Genomic DNA, 19,273 nt, shown 5'->3' with positions numbered 1-19,273 from the left:
GTACTGAATATTCTTTGTCTTTATTTTTGTCATTCACCGGAAATTCAAAACATGCTACCACCTAAGTCATCTTATATCTTGGCTCATTTTACTCCCCATTTTTAAAAAGCATAGAAAGTTACTTAAGTCCTCTTATATCTTGGCTCATTTTAGTCCTGATTTTTTAAAAGTCACAGTAAGTGCATAAATGTCCTGATCTTACTCACAATTTCAGTAAATTTGATTATAACAATCAAACAAATTATGGAACGTTAAATAACATCATTGTCTTTTAAAGAAAGAAAGAAAATAAACATCCTGAGCATACCTGTAGAAAAATTGAAGATGTATTAGACCCAAAGTCATATTTGTAAATATTAACGACTATTTAGTATTTGTGTAATCCTAAACTTAATGTTTGTATGTATAAACAGTTTAAATCAGAATACATGTAATAGCACAATATAAACGTGTACTACCACAAAAACTGGAAGATTTTAAACAAATTTAGTTAAATTCTTCTGACGAAGATTGTCTAGTCTAAAAATAATCTGATTTAGTGAAAGATGACCATTAGATATCATTAAGTATCTGGGGTTTTGTATCGATTTAACTCTTCTCGCACACACACTTCGGTGGATATCATGAAACCCTTCATATAGTGATAGTTTCAGAAAAAATGAAATCACGCAATAAAAACTTAGAACAGAAATATAGCAAATACTCATTTTGCTTAATCCTTTCAAAGTTTTGCGGGATGGACTGACCCCCAACTTTCGAAATATTTTGACTTCATCGAGATCAAATCGCAGAAAGTTCATGTCAGAATAATTAGCTCTTGTTTCATTTTCAAAATGCTGTTTGAAAAAAAAAAGATGTTTAAGATATCTCAAATTTTCCATAAAACTTGAGCGAGTTGTCTAAATAAATGCAATACTAGTATATTCATAAAATTCGTATTTTGCTACTATTTCAAAATGGGGTGAGACAAAAATGTTAAGTGTAGATGGAGTTGTATGAGGTACCAACCGCCGCACACGTTTACACCACCCGTTGATATCTTGCTACAAGTGTGCATGTAAAGTAGGATGCAACTGAAACTTGTAAAACATTCATTGGAGGTCACTGTATAATGAAACATTAGTTCTAACATTACAAATACATCTTTAAAGTTAACATTAACGGCCAGACCAGTAAATATAGGAGAGGTCAACAAATTTAAACCGAGAATGAACGATAAAACTCCAACAGGTCATGTACAAAAGTGACATTGAATAAAGTCATTCAATGAACGGCCTTCCCTTATCTTTCTCTTCTAACAAGGAAGTTTTAAAGATCGTGTTATTTAGAAAACCTATATTGCAAAGAGACTCACTTACATTTGCCTCGGTCAATATCGTGACTTTAGGTCTTTAAGTCTATTTGGTTCTTATCTTAGTAAACGTAAACGTAAACTCTTCATATAGCACAACAGCACAAATTAAAATTGAAAAGATTTGATCCAGTATCCCTGCTGCAAGGCTTTACCTGAAATATTTTTAATCAGCATTTCAAAACTGACCGAGTTGTTTAGGCTGCTGACTTTACTTGCCCATCACTGCTCTAGGTTCTAAATTTCGCTTGGGATGTAAGATGGTTTCAGAGGAAGACCTCCAGCTGGCTTACAAAAGGTCGTTGGTTCTACATATGTTCTACCCAGGTGCCCGACTATGATGTCATATTGCCCAAAGTGGCACCTGGGTTTTTCCTCTACCATTATAATTTGGAAAGTCGCCGTATGACTTATTATTGTGTCGGAGTGACGTTAAACCACAGGTGTTTGAAGCTTAATTAATAAAATATGCAGGTTAGATCTCTTGAAGAGATCGTTAGTTGTACTCAGCATAACATAGGATGAATAATTTTTCTTACATCTGAAAGGTTGTTTACATTGATAACTGAGATTCTGTTCCGGTTATCAGCTGGTAAAACATGACAATACGAGATTTACTTGCCAACCTGTACTATTTCATAGTATATTAGGTGGGTGGGATATGATAATGCATATATTTATTGACAGAGCTTCAAGCGCCTGTGGTTAAACCCAGCAAAAAGCGAATATGCCATAAAGCATGTAGATTACACTGTCTGAGACAAATACCTCTGTCCGGTTAATTAAGCTGCATATAGGGCTTGAACAGCTTATTTTATGTCATATATACGAAGTTCTCTAGATAAAAGATGGAACAAGTCACCTTGTAAGTTAAGAGAGTAATGTATAATTGGACTTCTTTCTGCAGACATAATGGAGAGATAACAAACATTCTACACTGCTGAAATTTAAAAATGCTACATATGTTGTTTTAGAAGGTTTTGCTTATGTGTATATTTCTCATTTTGTGCAATAATACAGGTAAAAGTGGCACTTTTTCTGTATTTGAAGCGTGACTAGTGATTAATTTTCTTTCAAGAAAACAGAAATTCGATCGTCAGTAAAGAAAATCGAATATCTACGGAAGAGCATTAGTGTCGGGTGCGTTTTTTTGAGTAATCCGAAGTTTCAAGATACTAACTCGAAATTTCGGGCTACTAACTCGAAATTTCGAGATATTTAACTCGAAGTTATGACTTAGTAACTCGAAGTATCGAGTCATTTAATTCGAAATTTCGAGATACTGAATTTCAACTTCGTATTTTGCCCTTTTATCCGCAAAATTTGAACGTCTGTCCGTCTGTCAAAGGCCAAAAATGTAATGAATGACGTTTGACTGTTCGAAGCAGAATTCTATATAGACATACAGACACTAAATATAATGGCGGATACAAATAGTCCTCAGTTTTTTTTTGCTCTGTAGAGCTATTTTCCTTATGTTCTTTGCAATTTTTTTGCTAAAATCACATGACAGATCCATGCTTGACATGTAGGTAGCATTTTCATAATGATAACAACATGACAAAATTTTTCATGGAAACCTAGATCATACACCACCAGTATAATTTGGGGTCTCATTTGTTAGCTGATTTTGCAGTTTGTGTGTTTGACTGAAATTATTTTTCTTGCATCAAACATGACCCCCACTTTTCTTCTGATTTTTATTTAGCACTGAAAATATTCTTCAAGAAAATGTAGGTTACAGACATTTAAAATGGGTTCTGATGTGTGCTGCGGCCATTGGAAGTAGGTCAGTTTTATATAGAATAAAGAACAACAACTATTTAGTGTGTTATACCCTATACTGTACCCAACATGTAGCGACTTGAACATATACTACCATACATCAATGTACGACCTACCCCATAGCCTCTAGAGCTACTCCAGATTTCAAACTGTATCCACGATATATACCTTCATTTACATATATAGTATATTCAGGTGGTAGGGACTCAAACTAGGTCGGAAACCTTCTAGATATGGTCAAAATAGTGAAATATTCTAAGGTTGAATACTCCCCGATCACCTTCTATGACCTCTCCTCAAATTCTAGATCTATCCAGGTACCCAATCTTGGTCAGACTCATTACTACACGGTATATATTCCCTTGCCATATGGGCTCAAACTAGGTGGAAAACCTTCAAGACATGGTTTAAATAGTGATATTTTTATTAGCAAACGCTGCCCGGTCATCTTAATCGGCTACGCGATGGATGCACCAGGTACCTAATCCTGGCCAGGACCTATACATCATCGTAAAATGTTGTTTTTAGTAACTACGAATTTCGAGATACGTAACTCGAAATTTCAACTTAATAACTCGAAATTTCGACTTAGTAACTCAAAATTTCGAGTTTCGTGTTAGTAACTACTGAGTTAATAAATAATATATTAACACACACCTGGCACTATGCTCTTCCGTAAATATCCGTTAAAGTCCCGACACTATTAAAGAATTAATCAATTGACCAAGGAGTTTCAATAATAAAATTTGAGTTGATATTTTCGTTGAAAAACGCTTTCGTACGCTCACAAAATTTAAAAACGTTGACTTAACCTTAAGCCTGCTGGCGGCAAGTGATTCTGCCTTTGCGACCAGTGCATACAAAGATCAGCCTGCACATCCGTGAGGTCTGATCATGGTCTGCACTGTTCGATATTTAGTCAGTAAGTTTTCAGTGAACATCCGTTTGATAAACAATTGGTGCTGCCCAAATTGAATGATGGTCCATTGATGGACCAATACATTTTAGAAATTTAGCAGGGTGAAGGTTAAGGTAAATGATAATGCAGTCTGCACGGTATACTCATACAAAGTAAATGAAACGTGACAGGTACTCTGGGCTTAACTAACGCTTCACTAAAAATACTGAGAAACGCCTTTTTGACAAAAATAAACGCTGAAAAAAAGATTTTAGTAAATACGCGGTAAATAGAAGAAATGGTAGTTCACAATTCATTTCAGGTAACACAAACCAATATGAATGAGTATTGGTCTTATTTTAATATAAGTTACAAGAATTAAATATGCCGTAAGCGGATGTTGCGTTTTTAATTTTCTTGAGTGTATTTTAAGCCTTTTCAGATATATCATTTGGCAGTCATATCTATTTCAGTGAACAAGATGGCGACTTATGCAGTGTTATTGATATTTGTTTGCTGTAAGTATTTTACTGTTTTAGATTTTTATTGGTTTGTAAAGTCCGCTGAGATCGTGTTTTTTTTACTTAGACATACGTGTTGATATTAAAACTTTAATACCCCCAAGACATACAGGCTTTAAAGTAGAACTGTAAAACTTCCACAAGCACTCAAGGGTGCGGACTGATTTATTCGAATTCAGCAATCTAGTGCACTGGGTGGGAGTATTTTGCAGCACATCAATATTTAAGAAGTTTGTAATATTTGATTTCTGTACTTACTTTCATTTCATAAATTCTTTCAGAATTATGGTCAATGTAATGAATGCAGATGATTAAACATGGTGAATTGCTTTTCAGTTGCAAATGACACTCCACGTAATGCTTCTTGTTAAATTTCACATAATAATGCTACTTCCAGCATGTTTTTGCCAGTATAATTAATTCTAATTGAAATCTGTATTTGTATATAAACCCGCGAAGGCTGAAACTTCACATAATGATGACCTTTAACACAAGGTTTTTACTATAAAAAGACACAGATGTGCGAAATTCTATTTCCTATTTACGTGCGAACTGCGTATTTGTTTTGTTTATTTGTATTTAGATGATGCTCAAACTCAAAAAAATCGAAAATGCAGGGTTTCCATTTATGTCGCATTTCCATGAAAATGCGATGACGCTTAAAGAATTCTGTACCATTTCCAATATCAACGAATGGTTGATTCCTTTTGCTAACTTTTAACAAGCGTCTCAGGTATCAGAACACTAGTAAAATTGCAACAGGTAACACAACTTTATTTCTTCCAGTGATCCCCGGGATACCGGCACCGAACAGTAAAATGTGCCGGAATTGTCATCATCTAGTCAGAAGTCTAGCCGAATGTACAGAGATACACCATTGTGCAGAAGTAAGCTATCATACCAAATACCATGATGACATGTAACTCAAATTAATCAAGAGGCATAAATGACAATTTTCTTTTCAAATACATTTCGATTGCCATATAATATATAATTTCTAGCCCGATAGATGTCTTTCTTCTAGACCCAAAACTACTAGTAAAGGTATTTACTTACTATATAGTATCACATTACATAACGGTATAGATGAGATTTTAAAATCATATAAATCAGTACTGTAAAATTTCATCAAAAGTCAAAGTCCGGACAAGGATCTCTTGGAAGACTTTATTTATATACATCAGAAGACAAGAACACAGTGCACAGTCATAAAACTTTTAAAACTGGGGCTTACTTCCTTGAAGAAGAAATATTCTATATTACGCTTAAGTAATCGACTCCCGGCAAAAAAGGAATTGGGTCCATTATTAAAGTATTCTTTATCAATACCAACGGAGGATTCATTCAACAAAAATGGTTGATTTCCATTCAACTACTCTAGGCCAGAAGTCTTCTTAAGTAAAAGCTTTCACTTTAATTAGATATATTAATTAAGAATTAGATCAGGGCAATGATTTGCACAAGTGTGAATTCCTACAAACAGAGAATGTGAATGCTTCCAGTGAAGTTTGATTGAACTCATTCAAGTATTTTGAGACAATTGTTTAAAGAAGACTCCTTATTATACCCAAGCTTCCGTTCTTGATTTGTGACCTAAACTGTGACTGGTTCATCTTTCTTAGTAATTTACTTTCTATAGTTTGAGGGCGTTTCCGGAAACTTTGTTTGAATTGCACCAAGAAATTTTGGAGAATAAGGTGTTAAAAGGAGATAACTATTAAGATATCAGGGTTACGCCCTCTGAAAACCTAAGTTGTCAGGATAATATTTAGCAAAGGTCCAATTCATATTACTTCAGGGTGCTTCTAATGTGTTATTCCATAAAATAGTTCTGAAGAACAAAATAGGTCAAGGGTAATTCTTATTGCAAAGTAAGGGTCCCAAGTGGTCATGACCACCATCATTTGAACCATTTTAACTTCACAATACTACAGAAGCTTCATTTAAAGAAAATCCATATTGCATATAAAGAGCCCTGTCCTCAAGCCCCTAGGGATCATATCTTGTATTTCTACAATTCAAATTCCTACCACTAAAAGACGATTCTATTTGAATGTTGTCGTGTCCACTAAGTAGTTCTTGAAAGAAAACATTTTAAGGAAATAAGCAAAAAGATGCTAGTTATATAAGAGCCCAACCTCTGGTCCAATTGCGCTAGGGCTACCTTTTCCCTTCTAATCGTGGATGTTCCAGTGAAATTTTATTGGAATACAGAAAGGAGCTATAGACAAGAAGCTATTTAAATTAAAATCGTTACATTATTTCAAGGGTCCCTCTCCGCCGTCCCTAAGGTGTCAGGCAATCATTTAGAACTATAAAAATTTGCATCCTTACTACTGAAGGATGCTTTCAGCCGAATGTAGTTGAAATCCATACAATAGTGAAAGAAGAGCTGACAAAATGACAAAATACTGCTATGTTTAAGAAAATATATAAGTAAGCCATATTTCATTACTGGAAGGAAGCACCTAGATAAATATGTAACACACATAACTAAAACAAAGTTAAAGAAAAATACTTTTTGAAAAGGAAGTTTGATATTTTCTACAAAATTGAACGTTGACAGTCGAAGTACATCATATATTAGACAAAATACAAAGTCCAAGAGAATCTTACCGTTGTATATATTATTCGTAATTCCTCTGAACAATTCAGTATATTTTCTATAAATAGTAGTTGTCTATGAGCTATAACTTTCCAAAATCGACATTCACTGGAGGGGTGGTCTCCAAACACTTTTGACGAACCTTAAAACTGTCACTGTCACACGTAAGCTGCCTGTATTTGCCACTACCATGTCATTTTCACTAGTGTTCCGTCTTTGAGGGTACGTATTAGCCATTAATATATATAGATACAATCAAATTAGAAAGATCATACTTAGCTGTTTGAAGAATTCAAGTTTGCATGTGTTAGAAAATATTTTGCCATCCAACCTGAAGTGTATGGCCTACAACAGTGTTTAATGATTATTTAGTGTATACATTTACTACAAAAGCAATAGTTTTGGAAAAGAATTCTGATTGCTCGTTTAAGTTTAAAATTCTTTTAGCATCTTTTAGCACAGATAATACGCTTAGTTTGGCCGTGCTTTAAACTGATGTTACGGTTTCAAAAACCTCATTTTCTTATAAATAAAATCTGTAAAGAGTAATTTTGGAAACTTAAAATGCAAGCAAGCAAGTTTATACAAAACACTAGTTTGTTCAAGTCTGCTCTGAATAAAGATGACCTATAACAAACCTAACCACTGAATATAGTTAATGATTCCGATGTACAACGAACTAAAAGGACACCGATTCCAACTACGAGGAGAACTTCTAAGTCCGCCAAACGGCACATAGGGGTAAATCCAATCTTAAGCCTCAAGACAATGTATCAAGGGATTTTTTTTAAAGCAGCTTGATTTGGGATGCTGTATTCGGCTGGAGTTGAATTTTCCTTGTCGAATCTATTGGGATGAGCGAGCCCCAAGTGTGATTCGGCAAGGATAATCCACAAGAGCCGAATACAATATCCAAGATTAACCTTCTATTGTAATGACCCGTTTATTATATACCTCCACATTTTTGTCTGTCGTAATTAACATTGAAAGAACTCTTCAAGATTTATCGATGTTAAAATAGAACTGAATGGGTTTTGTATAAACTCGTTACAGAACTGTATCAGATTAATGAAAGAAGTCTAGCAAAATACAAAATATACAGGACTTAAAGTATAATATGTTTTCCAGCTTATTCGTATTTACTTGTGAAATACAAGTCGTATGGTTTGCAGAATTTATTTAAGTATACAATAAAGGATATGAAATTTGATTGCAGCCATGTGTAACTGAAGTGTATCTCAAAAATGGACATAACATGTTTAGATATCGCTGCGGACATCCGGATGTAAGTAATCTTACTCTGTATGCTTCATCCTAACATAAAGATTTGATTATATTTATTCTTCTTGCAGGCCGGACAGGATTTTCCCGTGCTTTTCGGGTGCTAGAAAAACTCGTCTTACACACAGGGGTGTAAAATGACTCACTTGCTATAATTTATGAATGAATGTGTAAATTCATACGCTACCATATACTATAATATATCGTTTTCTTTATATCTTCTACAAATTGAAGAATAAGGTATGCAAGAAAAAGAATCAATCACTGGCAGCGGGTAAAGATGGAAATATCCGGCACTCGGGTAACTGTATAGGCGGTAACTCAGCAGGACCCTCGTTACCGCCTAAACAGTTACCCGAGTGTCGGATATTCCCATCTTAACCCGCAACTAGTGAAAGATTCTTATAATATTTATTCTTTTATTATGTATTTCATCTAAATATACTAAAACAAGTTATATTTTAAAAAGAGACCAGCTGAAAACAAACGTAGATCAACTCATTTTTTTCTGATTTATTCTGAATTTATCGAACTCATTAATTTAAAATAAAACGATATCATGTTCGCCATACACTCGGACAGTAGTACTTTATTCATCCCGATCCATTAATTCACAGAATTTATAGTATAATTTCAATTCCATTATCGCATAGACTCTTTAATATTATTTATATATGTATTTTAGGTTTATAATATCACATTATGTAAACAACATTTATATGCAAGCTGAAACAATTCTGAAGAGACTTTAGAAAAAAACTCAAAAGTATTTCCCTTTTCAGGACTGTAACAACCACCATCAAAATCAACATGGTCACAACTTGGGCCAGCTGCTTTGCAAGGAATGTTGTGATAGCACAGACTGTCAAAAAAGTGGATGCGGTCAGTAATTTTATCTTAATTATATAATTCTCAAAGTGACTTATTTACAGCATTTTTCTGAGAATAAAAAAACCGTTTCCAAAACAACCTCAACATTATTTTAATCAATAAATTTAATATACTACCTCATTACATGGTTATCAAGACAAACAGTATTTTTTCTTGGCTGTAAAGATCATGCGGAGAATTTCTAGTTTTAATATTAAATATAGTTTGGCGAGAATCATGCAAGTAAAGTACAACTTCCACAAACAGGCACACTGCAGATTTTGCATTTGAGCCGCGCCATGAGAAAACCAACATAGTGCCTTTGCGACCAGCATGGATCCAGAGCAGCCTGCGCATCCGCGCAGTCTGGTCAGGATCCATGCTGTTTGCTAACGGTTTCTCTAATTGCAATAGGCTTTGAAAGCGCAGGCTGGTTTTGATCCATGCTGGTCTCAAAAACACTATGTTGGTTTTCTCATGGTGCGGCTCATTTACTGTTAATTGTTGCATAAGTTAAAAGAATAGCATTAATCTCGGTATTTTTGTTTCCAGCTCAGTTCTTAACAACTACACCATTTCCTACAACATCACCACAACCAACAACCCATGCTCCTGCCTCAGTTACAGCGACAACTGTATTGGTCCCACAAAGTAAGCTTTTGCTCTGAATTTGTATCGTCAAATTTTATTTACTTTAAGTCATTTTTACGGATTTAGAAAATGATTGCATTTCTCTCTTACTGTAAGCTGAATGTAACATTAAGCGATTCAATGAATTCTAGGATTAGTTTGTTTGAAAGAAATAACTGTGTATGCAAAAGATGATTAAAAGCTTTGCCATCTGTTTTGTACAAAACACAGTCAATAAAGTCCTGAGGTACCTTCATCTTCGGTTATTGACAACATGGTCTAAAACTAGCATGTTTTTTACGAAAAACGTATGTCTCCCACCGTTTACCATGCAAAAATGGTAAAATGTCATAAATTAAGGGCCAGTTCAGTGGAAATCACTGCACTATAACATGCCAACTATATTCAACTAGGCTTAGCAGTGGTAACCCCTGTGAAGTTTGTTGGCATTCCAACCAGTGGCATCAGAGAATAGCAAAGATGAAATAATTTGACAAATCAACGGTCATGGTTTCAGGAATTTAGTCAGGACGTGACAATAATATGCACAACTATGCTTCACACTAATCACTTGTGAGGTTTGGTGAAATTCACTGTATTCAGTGAACAGTGTAAACACTGTAAAATAAGACGAAACAAGGGCCATAACTCTACTTAAATCATTGAACTGTAACATGCCGATTACATGTATAACTAAGCTTGGTACTGATAACTCCTGTAAGACTTGGTGGAAATCTACCCAAAGGTATAGAAAAGTTGCTAAAAATCCATAGAATTTGTCAAATAAAACGAATAGACGCCAAACATCATAAGATTTGATGAATTAAGGGCCATAACTCCGCTTAAAATCATCAAACAATATGTATAACTACGCTTGGCAATGATCAATGTTGTGGTCCGTTTAGTGGTGTCGGAAGAGTTGCGTGGACAAAATTTGTGATAGACAGACATACATACAGACAGACAGACAAATTATTTTACAATCGGGCCAGCAGTTTCTGACCGGGAGATTTTTTAAAGTTGCCACTACATATATATAGGGAAAAGGAGTTACAGCCCCTGGCGACCATTTTCAACGACGAATCAGAATGATTTGAACAGTCTTCGTTAAGGGTCACCAAAGGAACATTCGTGTAAAATTGTTATGGAACTAGGTGTGCTCTTTCTGAGTTTTAAAGTTTTCAATATATATATATGATCACTTTTCCCTTTATGTATATATATATAACGGGAAAAGTAATCACGCCATGTTTTTAACAAATCGGTATAATTTGAAAGATCTTAGTATTTGGTCAGACAATGACCATTTGTGTAGAATTATTTTAAAATTGGGCCTGCTTTTTCTGACAAGATGAACTTTTAAGTTTTCAAATATACATAAAGGGAAAAGTGATCATGCCCTATGGCGGCCATGTTCTTATTGATGAATTGGTTTAATTTGGTTTTGTTTGAAAAAAAATCGTAGTAGAGGATCGGATCACACAAGGATCATTTGTGTAAAAGAATTTTGATATTGAGTCAGTACAAATGTAGTTCCATACAAGAATACTTTTTAACGACAGATGTCGTTTTATATTTTCAGCGCTGACGGCCCCTATGTTAAATCAAAGACTACTCAAGTCACATTCATAAACTTCCACCACGTGGTTTTAGGGGAAGTTTAATAAACTTCCACCACATGATTTTAAAGAAGATGTCGTCTGAAAACAAATGTAGACGAACGGACGGACGGACGACGGACCGTGAGCGATCACAGTAACTAAACCCGTGTACTTCATCAGCTAAAAACACAGTAACTTATTCCCATCCCCCTTTCCAGAATTTTTAAGTCTCAAAAAAAAGTTAAATATTTTACAGTCTATTACAAGAAAAGTTTTATTCCACTTTCAAAACTCCCTCACACTGACAGCTTCTATATTGTTTCATGGTCGATATGTGGATGACAGTTTATGTTGGATACTTTATGCCCTAGATATTGTTATCTTTTAACGTAAAATATCAATACATACAGCTGCTATGGTCAATGTCAGCCTAACACAGACGACAACCCAACCTTGCGTGGATTTAGATGACCCAAACTTTACCTGTGTAGATATGATGAATTACGGATATTGTAACCCTTCTGCTGGCGCCGGTTACGCCCTTGCTCAAAAGCGATGTAGTAAATCTTGTGGATTTTGTCCATAGGAAACAGTGAAGTAAGTGGATTTTGTCTATAGAAAATAGTGAAGTAAGTGGATTTTGTAGGAAAGAGTGAAGTAAGTGGATTTTGTCCATAGGAAACAGTGAAGTAATTTTAACATAAATAAAAGTTCTTGAATGCCTTAATGGTCCAAAATGCCTAATGACTGTATCTGTACATATATAGGGTACATTATACATTATTTATAAATCGGATTCTCTTGCACTGCAACACTTTTGACATTTTTGGGTAGGTGAACCTTTATCAAAATTTTTTGATTTACGTTACTGGCTGTTTTTTACGGCTTTCACTAATCAACAATAGCTTCCTTAAACAAACCGTGGTATTAAAGTTAGATAAACTTGGGTTTTACCTTTTTCCTATTAAATATTTTGTACTTTTGTTATATTTGTACATTGTACATTTGTAAACAGGATAATCTACTGACACCAGTTTTACCTCCTAGGACGTAAGCTGGCAGTAGGCTAAAAGCATTAGACATTTGAGACGCACCATGAAAAAACAAACATAATGCGTTTGCGACCAGTCTGGTCAGGATCCATGTTGTTCACTTTCAAAGCCTATTGCAATTACAGAAACCTTTAGCGAATAGCATGGGTCCTGACTGCGCGGATGCGTAGACTGGTCTGGATCCATGTTGGTCGCAAATGCACTGTATAAGTTTTCTCTTGGTGCGGCTTATTCAGTGATTGAAAACCATTTCAAATCAACCTCTGACCTTTTAAATCTGGGCAATAGGGACAATGTCCTAACCAAAGGCAATTAACTTATCACTTGTGACATTGGTTTACCTAACAATGCGTAAAAGTCGTAAATATTGTCTCTGGATCATGGTGACCTTAGGCTTTTATTAATCTCCTACTGGTTGAAAAACAGTCTCTGGGGATATAGGATTGCGCTTTTCTGTCGTCATTCCGGCCATCTGTCCGTCCGACCGTCATTCCTTCAGCCAGCAATTTCATGTCCGGTTGATAACTCTGTCATTCATCAAGGGATTTTAATATAACTTAGCACAAATATTTTTCCATGATGAGACGACTTGTCATGCGCAAAACACTGAACCCTAGCTCAAAGTCACACTTTGAGGTCAGGAAAGTTTTTTTTCTGTCCGGTCTGTAACACAACAATCGATGAAGGGATTTAAGTATTACTTGACACAAATGTACTCCAGTCCTGCACAACTGCCGGACTTGTTCTCATGGTATGAACAGGGAATGTTTCGTGTCCGGCCCAGAACTCTGTCATCCATCAAGGGGTTACAATATTACTTGGCATAAATGTTCCCCATAATCAGACGACATGACATGCGCAACACCCAGAACCCTAGCTCAAAGATCAATGTCACACTTGGAGATCAAATGTCAATATGGGTGTTTCCTGTTCGGTCCATAACTTTGTAATACGAAACAGGATTTGAATATTAGTTGGCACTTATATTCTTCTCTATAAGACGATATGCCATGTGCAAAACCCGGACCCTTAGCTCAAAGGTCAATGTCACACTTGGAGGTCAGATGCCAACAGGGCCATTGTTTTATCCGGTCTGCAACTCAGCAATCCTTAGAGGGATTTTTATATTACTTGGCACAAATGTACTCCATAATAAGGCGACATGTTACAACAACCAGACCTCTAGCTCATAGATCAAGGTCACATTTTTGAGGTCAAAGGTCAATTCTAGTACGTCCATAACTTATAATTCAGTAAGGGAGTTTGATATGACTTGGCACAAATGCTTTCCATCATGAGACATCTTGTCTTACGCAACAACCTTATCCCTAACTCAAAGGTCAAGGTCACAGTAGGAAGTCAAAGTTAATAGGTTTTCTTTCCTTTCTGGTCCATACCTTTACCAACAAGTAAGGGATTTTAATATTACTTGACACAATTGTTCCCCTTAATAAGATAATGTGTCATGTGCAGTACCTAGTCCCATAGCTCAAAGGCCAAGGTCTCAACTGAAGGTTCAAAATCAACATTGATCTTTTCCTGTCCAGTCTGTAAAATATTTTTATACAAGCTCATGTTTGATGTGGAGTCTGTAAAATATTTTATATAAGTTCATGGTGATATGGACACAATTAAAAAAGTGTTTTTGTATTTTCTTCAGAATATCTTCCTTTTAACATGATAATTTCTTCCCTTTTCTAATACTTTACCACCATTTTTAAAATGAAATGTTATCAAGATTGAAATTAAATACTTTTTTATTTATAGCAGTTTTAAGCAATCAACAACTGTGAATTTTTCTATATGCAAATTATAATCAAAGTGTTGTGTTATAACATATTGTATATATAGTATCATAATGTTTGGCCCGACCCTAAATGTTTTATGGCCTCGGAGAGTTTTTTCAACTTTTTTTAACAAAACACTGTAAAATTGCACTTTTTATGCTTTAAACATGGCCAGTGTCGTTCGAAATCAACTTAATGATGCTCCAAAGGCATAACCCCCTTATCTGTATTCATTTTTTTTCACACAAATATAATTTCCGAAAGTCCCAATGAATAAAAAGAATCGAAAAAAAAGCCAACCTACATACCCTAATTTTTAGCATGTTACTGAAAACAAACAATTGTTTTAGGCCTAATTATATTATACTGTAGCAGAGAAAATTAGTTGTCCGTGAACCTTATGAGTCATTTACTACTGATACTAAAAGTGATTATATTAGGTAAGGTCTGAGTTTGATTGAAATTCGTTAATGGCAATCTCCTTTTTTTAAACACCATGTACATGTATGTATAGGAAATAGAGATTGTCATTTTGATACAAGTAAAACTGTATTATCTGCACTATGAAATACTTTCATTTTTTATCGGTTTGTTAAAAGTTATTTTACCATAAGTAAGCTGACAAAATCACATGAAGCAGGTTTTAAAAGGTAAATTAAACACATATGACTAAATCCTGAATGTTTTTGTGCAAAAAGGTATGATATCGTATCTTAAACCGTTCATTGCAAGGGAAGTAAACTAATAGCTAAGACATGAGTTGTCGTTCTTTGCAGGTCACAACTTTAAATTAAATATTAAAACTTATGTAATTGATATTAACAAAACTATCATATATTTCACATTTGTAAAATCATTTTGAGTAAATTCAATGACCTAGAAATTAATTTTTAGACTTTATTTCTATCGCTGAAAATTTGATGGTCTATCTCTACACCATGAAGGTAAACCATTCACTAACAACACGCTCTCATCTCAAATTTACCCAATTGAGTAGCAACACAACGACAGACACACAATAAGTACAGACATTGATTATTTTAAGGTATAACTGTAGAATTTTATGAAATATTGAAATATTCCTTTGTATCAGTATCTCAAACTTTGGCTAAAAATTTATTTTTAGATAACAAAAGGAAAGTAAAGAGGTGTGGAAATTCTGAAAATATTGTCGAATTTCTGCAGAGTCGTAAATATTATTGTGATGTAAAACGTAAAGCCAAGTACAACTTTTTTGCAAAGGAAAAGCGCAACATTTCTGAACTTAGTCGCAAATCACCGAAAATGTTTTGGAAAAAGATAAACAAGTATAGAAATTCAAGTAAAACAAGTAATTCCGATGTTGATGTTTCATTATTTAGAAATCATTTTTCTAAAATTCTAAATACACCTGTTGAAAGTAGTTTTATTTCAGATAATGTACAAATAATAAACGAAAGGGATCGATCTGTTGATATTGATTGTTTAGATAAGCCTTTTGACGTACAAGAAGTAAGCAAAACCATATCTTCTTTAAGTAGGAATAAATCTCCAGGATGTGATCTTGTTGTTGCAGATTTTTTTATAGATGCCAAACAATTTATAACACCATATTTGGTTAAAATTTTTAATAAAATTTATCATGATGGAGTATATCCCATATCATGGACAAAAGGAATAATTGTCCCACTACATAAAAAGGGGGATAAATCTGATCCTTCTAATTACAGAGGAATATCACTGATAAGTACTATGGCCAAGATTTTTTCTTTGTTATTAAGAAACAGATTGAATAAATGGTGTGAACACCAAAATGCTTTTACTGATATGCAATTTGGTTTTCGAAATAACAGAAGTACTTCTGATTGTGTTTTTATTCTTCATAGTATTATACAAAAGATTATTTCTATGAATAGATCGTTGTACTGTGCTTTTATAGATTATGAAAAGGCGTTCGATACAGTTAATAGGAATGCCCTATGGTTTAAATTATTTGAAATAGGTATCAGTAGTAAAATGGTTAGAATGCTTCAGTCAATATACAAACATGTATCAGCTTGTGTTAAGGTTTTTTCAAATGTTTCAGATTTTTTCGAGGTTTCGCTTGGCTTAAAACAAGGGGAACCACTCTCGCCAATACTTTTTATACTCTTCGTAAATGACGTCACAGCAAACCTTGATTTTAACTCATTAACAGAGTACGACTTGCAACAGCTTTCTATTTATTTGTTGATGTTTGCAGACGATATGGTACTATTTACTACCGACCAGAAGAGTCTCCAGGCACAGCTAGATAGCTTGTATATTTACTCTGTTAAATGGGGGCTTAAGATAAATATTGATAAAACGAAAATATGTATTTTTAGAAAAAGAAAACAGAATATTGATTTTCAATGGTACATTAATGATGCACCAGTGGAAACTGTGAACTCTTTTTGCTATCTTGGTATGAAATTTAATTGTAATGGAGCTTTATCTGAAGCTATTAAGGCACTGTCTGATCAAGCACTTAAAGCTGTTAATGGTCTATATTCACTATTTTCTAGGTTAAAATTTGATGTTAAGACTAAATTGACACTCTTTGATCGTATGGTTGAACCAATTTTATTATATTGTGCTGAAGTATGGGGCGTATACGATACAAGTTGCTTAGATAGAATTCATATGAAATTTTGTAAAAGGATACTCGGTGTAAAAATGCAAACCCCAAATATGGCAGTGTTGGGGGAACTTGGAAGGTATCCTCTCTCAATACTGTGTAAAGAGAGAGTTCTAAAATATTGGTTAAAGCTTGTAAATAATCCAGATTCTATCATGACTGATATTTTTAGAGACCAATGTAACAATGTCAATTCTCCCCGATGTACAAACTGGCCCAAATATGTTAAAACTCTTTTAGAACAATTAGGATATGGATATTTATGGAACCATATAGCGCCAAATATTAACTATTTTCCAATGCTACAAAAACGGTTAAGAGACCAGTTTATACAGGAATGGCATGGTAGTATTACAAACATGCCAAAACTAGAATATTATTCAAGATTTAAAACGCTGTTTATGTTTGAACCATATCTCACAAATGTTGATAATGATTACTTAAGAAAATTACTCAGTTGTTTTAGAATGTCTTCACATTGCTTAGCTATTGAAACTGGAAGGTATAGTGGTATAGCTAGGGATCAAAGAATATGTCAAAATTGTAATTTAAATGTTATAGAATCTGAGTATCATGTGTTATTGACTTGTCCTAAATATAAAAACTTACGTTCAAAATATTTGCCAAAAACATCGTGGCCAAATCTGAAAATGTTTGACAATGGAATATATGTAAATATTTGAAGGAAATTTATTTGTTAAGGGTTTGAAATCTTGATTACAAATTATTTATACGCATGATTTGAAAGAACTGTATACTGTTCATTAGCCAAAGGCATATATATGTCGATTATGCTAATAAATGTTGTTGTTGTTGTTGTTGTTGTTGATATTTATTACATATCCGTGGACGCAGAGAATCACAACTCTTGCCTCAGGCAAGTATTTACAAGCACAGATATCTATTAACTTACTTCCTTTGCACTTATACAATGAAGTGGAAAATAAGAACATTTAGACGCAATATCATATTCTTATCACAAAAAAGACAATGAAAAATGTCCGTAAGTGTATGACTTACCTTCCATACCATCCTTTAAACTGATTCAGATGGGATTTTTTCAGCTTATTTATGGCCAAAGTGACTTTTAATCACCCGATAATAAAATGAAGTGTTGCTCAGCGTTTTATAGTGAATTGTACATTTTTGTTTGTGCACAATTTTATATTTATGAACAGGTGTTATAACACATGACAAGTTGGATTAGTAACGGTGTAATTAAATTGATCTGTATCAATTAAGGAAGGACATACGCTTAAAATAAGAGTCTACCAGCTAACCAACCAACTAGCAGATAATACAAAAGAGGCGCGGGGTGGGATGGGAGCGGGGGAGAGTAACAGGACGTTTTGTCTCTTCATATTGAACCACCATCGTAAAATAATTTTTGTGATAATCTGTTTCTTCTTCAGAGGACGGTCGCAAGCAAAGCAAGACATATCAACTCGATATGATTGTAAAATCTGTAAAGAGCTATTAAATTTGTTCAAAGTGAAGTTTGTGTTTTACTCCTTTTAGTTTCATTGCAAGTATAATTTAGGAAATCTCTTAATACGAAGTAAATGTATATAGAAAGCTATTCTACTCGACCGACCCGGTGTCTGCGTCGGCACCCTTCCGCTTTCACACCTTTGTTTTGATGCACCTTCACTTTATCTCTGTAATTACTTGATGTATTTGCTTTAAAACTTACTTTACACAGTTATTTCCCATCATCACTCACTGCATATAGCAGAAAGATCATAACTCTCACACCAATATTTCATGAACTATTCCCTTTTTTTACTCAGAACTTCAGGTAAAAGTTTTGTGCAGAAACAAAATGGATTTGATTCAAACTTGAAATAGTTGTTCCACATTACTTACCACGTAATAAGACACATGGTGCATTATTTTTACAGAAAATTTCCATGAATTATGTCACTTTTATACTCATTTAATGTGTTGATACCCTATATCTCTATCTCTGTTATTACTAAATAACTTTGACACAGACTTAAGCTATCGTACACCATCTTCATACACATTGGAATCATTAAACACTCCAGTGACAGCTCCAGCTCCCTCAGATATCCCCAATTTCACTATCCAGCACCGAAATAGTCAAGCGCGCTGTCCCCTGTGACAGCTCTTGTTGTTTTCCCCACACTGTCATTTGATTTTATATTTTCATTCATTCATTTAATACGTGTTCATTTGTGTGGAATTCTTCTTCAATAGAAACCAAATAGGCTAAATTTACCAGTAATGTCAG

At 34.3% G+C, this 19,273-nt stretch overlaps 2 protein-coding genes across 2 annotated transcripts; both read left to right on the top strand.

The window, feature by feature from the left end:
* Positions 1-4,436: 4,436 nt before the first annotated feature.
* On the top strand, positions 4,437-18,515 carry LOC123549977 (uncharacterized). Its single transcript, XM_045338422.2, has 7 exons — positions 4,437-4,552; positions 5,342-5,442; positions 8,377-8,445; positions 9,224-9,323; positions 9,864-9,962; positions 11,953-12,139; positions 18,432-18,515. The coding sequence occupies exons 1-6, from the start codon at positions 4,516-4,518 to the stop codon at positions 12,126-12,128; spliced, it is 582 nt and encodes a 193-aa protein (XP_045194357.2). The 5' UTR covers positions 4,437-4,515; the 3' UTR covers positions 12,129-12,139; positions 18,432-18,515.
* On the top strand, positions 15,779-17,834 carry LOC123564690 (uncharacterized). Its single transcript, XM_053546502.1, has 2 exons — positions 15,779-15,872; positions 16,447-17,834. Exon 2 carries the CDS (start codon positions 16,593-16,595, stop codon positions 17,700-17,702), a length of 1,110 nt encoding a protein of 369 aa, XP_053402477.1. The 5' UTR covers positions 15,779-15,872; positions 16,447-16,592; the 3' UTR covers positions 17,703-17,834.
* Positions 18,516-19,273: the final 758 nt, after the last annotated feature.

Source organism: Mercenaria mercenaria, chromosome 6, assembly GCF_021730395.1.
Source record: "Mercenaria mercenaria strain notata chromosome 6, MADL_Memer_1, whole genome shotgun sequence".
NCBI lineage: Eukaryota > Metazoa > Mollusca > Bivalvia > Venerida > Veneridae > Mercenaria > Mercenaria mercenaria.
The sequence above is the reverse complement of the archived record's forward strand: the minus strand, read 5'-3'. Positions and strand labels throughout refer to the sequence as shown.

Coding starts and splice junctions, on each gene's coding strand:
- LOC123549977 (XM_045338422.2), top strand. CDS start 4,516: ATGGCGACTTATGCAGTGTTATTGATATTTGTTTGCT. Junction 5,443..8,376: donor AGATACACCATTGTGCAGAA/GTAAGCTATCAT, acceptor ATTTGATTGCAG/CCATGTGTAACTGAAGTGTA. Junction 8,446..9,223: donor ATCGCTGCGGACATCCGGAT/GTAAGTAATCTT, acceptor TTCCCTTTTCAG/GACTGTAACAACCACCATCA.
- LOC123564690 (XM_053546502.1), top strand. CDS start 16,593: ATGTTTGCAGACGATATGGTACTATTTACTACCGACCAGAAGAGTCTC.